Source organism: Sinocyclocheilus grahami, unplaced genomic scaffold (genome assembly GCF_001515645.1).
Source record: "Sinocyclocheilus grahami isolate Dianchi unplaced genomic scaffold, SAMN03320097.WGS_v1.1 scaffold29190.1, whole genome shotgun sequence".
NCBI lineage: Eukaryota > Metazoa > Chordata > Actinopteri > Cypriniformes > Cyprinidae > Sinocyclocheilus > Sinocyclocheilus grahami.
The window spans coordinates 19252-20279 of NW_015520812.1; the positions used below are offsets into that span (position 1 = coordinate 19252).

Consider the following 1028-nt stretch of genomic DNA (forward strand, 5'->3'; position numbering starts at 1 on the left):
AAATCCCACAGTAATTAGTATTTAGTTTCTCTGCTCTAGGTGGCTTCATCAGTTTCAGCGGCTCATGGCGTGTGCAGGGCGTTCTTACCATGTCACGTTCACTCGGCGACTACCCGCTGAAGAAGCTGAACGTGCTGATCCCTGACCCCGACGTGCTGACCTTTGACCTGGACAAACTACAGCCTCAGTTCATGATTCTGGCGTCAGATGGACTCTGGGACGCCTTCAGCATCGAGGAAGCCGTGCATTTCATTAAAGAGCATCTGGATGAACCGCATTTCGGTGCGAAGAGCATCGTCCTTCAGGCGTTTTCCCGCGGCTGTCCAGACAACATCACCGTGATGGTGGTCAAGTTCACGAAGAGAGGCTCCAAGGCCGCCGGCTAGTGAAGAAGACTCAGCTCTCATGTGTAATAATGTAATGAAAACATATATTTTAATGAGTGAGAGACTGGATGAATGATTAACATTACGCCTAAGTTTAACGTTAGATAAAAAATATTTTTTGGAGAAGCTACTATTTGTATTTAAGTTGAATGCAATTATTTCTTATTAAAGGAATCGTTCCCCTATGGAACACAGAATCTATACGCAGCTCTTTCATTAAAAAAACAACAACACGCAGTTCAAAGTGACTAGAGGTCATGCAACAAAAATAAAAAATCTGATGGACTGAGTTGTAAAGTTTTCATTTCATCTTTTTTTTTATCCGTCATGTTTGGTTTCATTTCCCTGGTTATTATATATGTGCTATTTTCAACAATTAAAAGTAGGTTGCCTTAAGAAGTAACCCAGCTAACATGTATGGTATGTTAAATAAAGTTTAAAAACTGAAATCATGAACTACTGACGAGCATGAGTCTGGAGAAACATGTAAGCTGTGATCGTGACCATGTCTGTAAGACTATATAAAACAGCAATAGACCCAAACTGCAAATCATTCATTGAAAATATTCATCTTTTGCTGCAGATATGAGCAATTTTAACTGTCATTTCTGGCTGAAATCGGAGTCCATAATCCATAATAAC

General features: G+C 40.2%; 1 protein-coding gene across 1 annotated transcript in view; it reads left to right on the top strand.

The window, feature by feature from the left end:
• The window catches only part of LOC107580274 (protein phosphatase 1L-like), a 2349-nt gene extending 1327 nt beyond the window's left edge, over positions 1-1022 (top strand). The window contains exon 3 of the mRNA XM_016265999.1: positions 40-1022. Coding sequence (XP_016121485.1) covers positions 40-386 — 347 coding nt within the window. The 3' untranslated portion in view covers positions 387-1022. The remainder of the gene's footprint in view (positions 1-39) is intronic.
• The last annotated feature ends 6 nt before the right edge of the window (positions 1023-1028 follow it).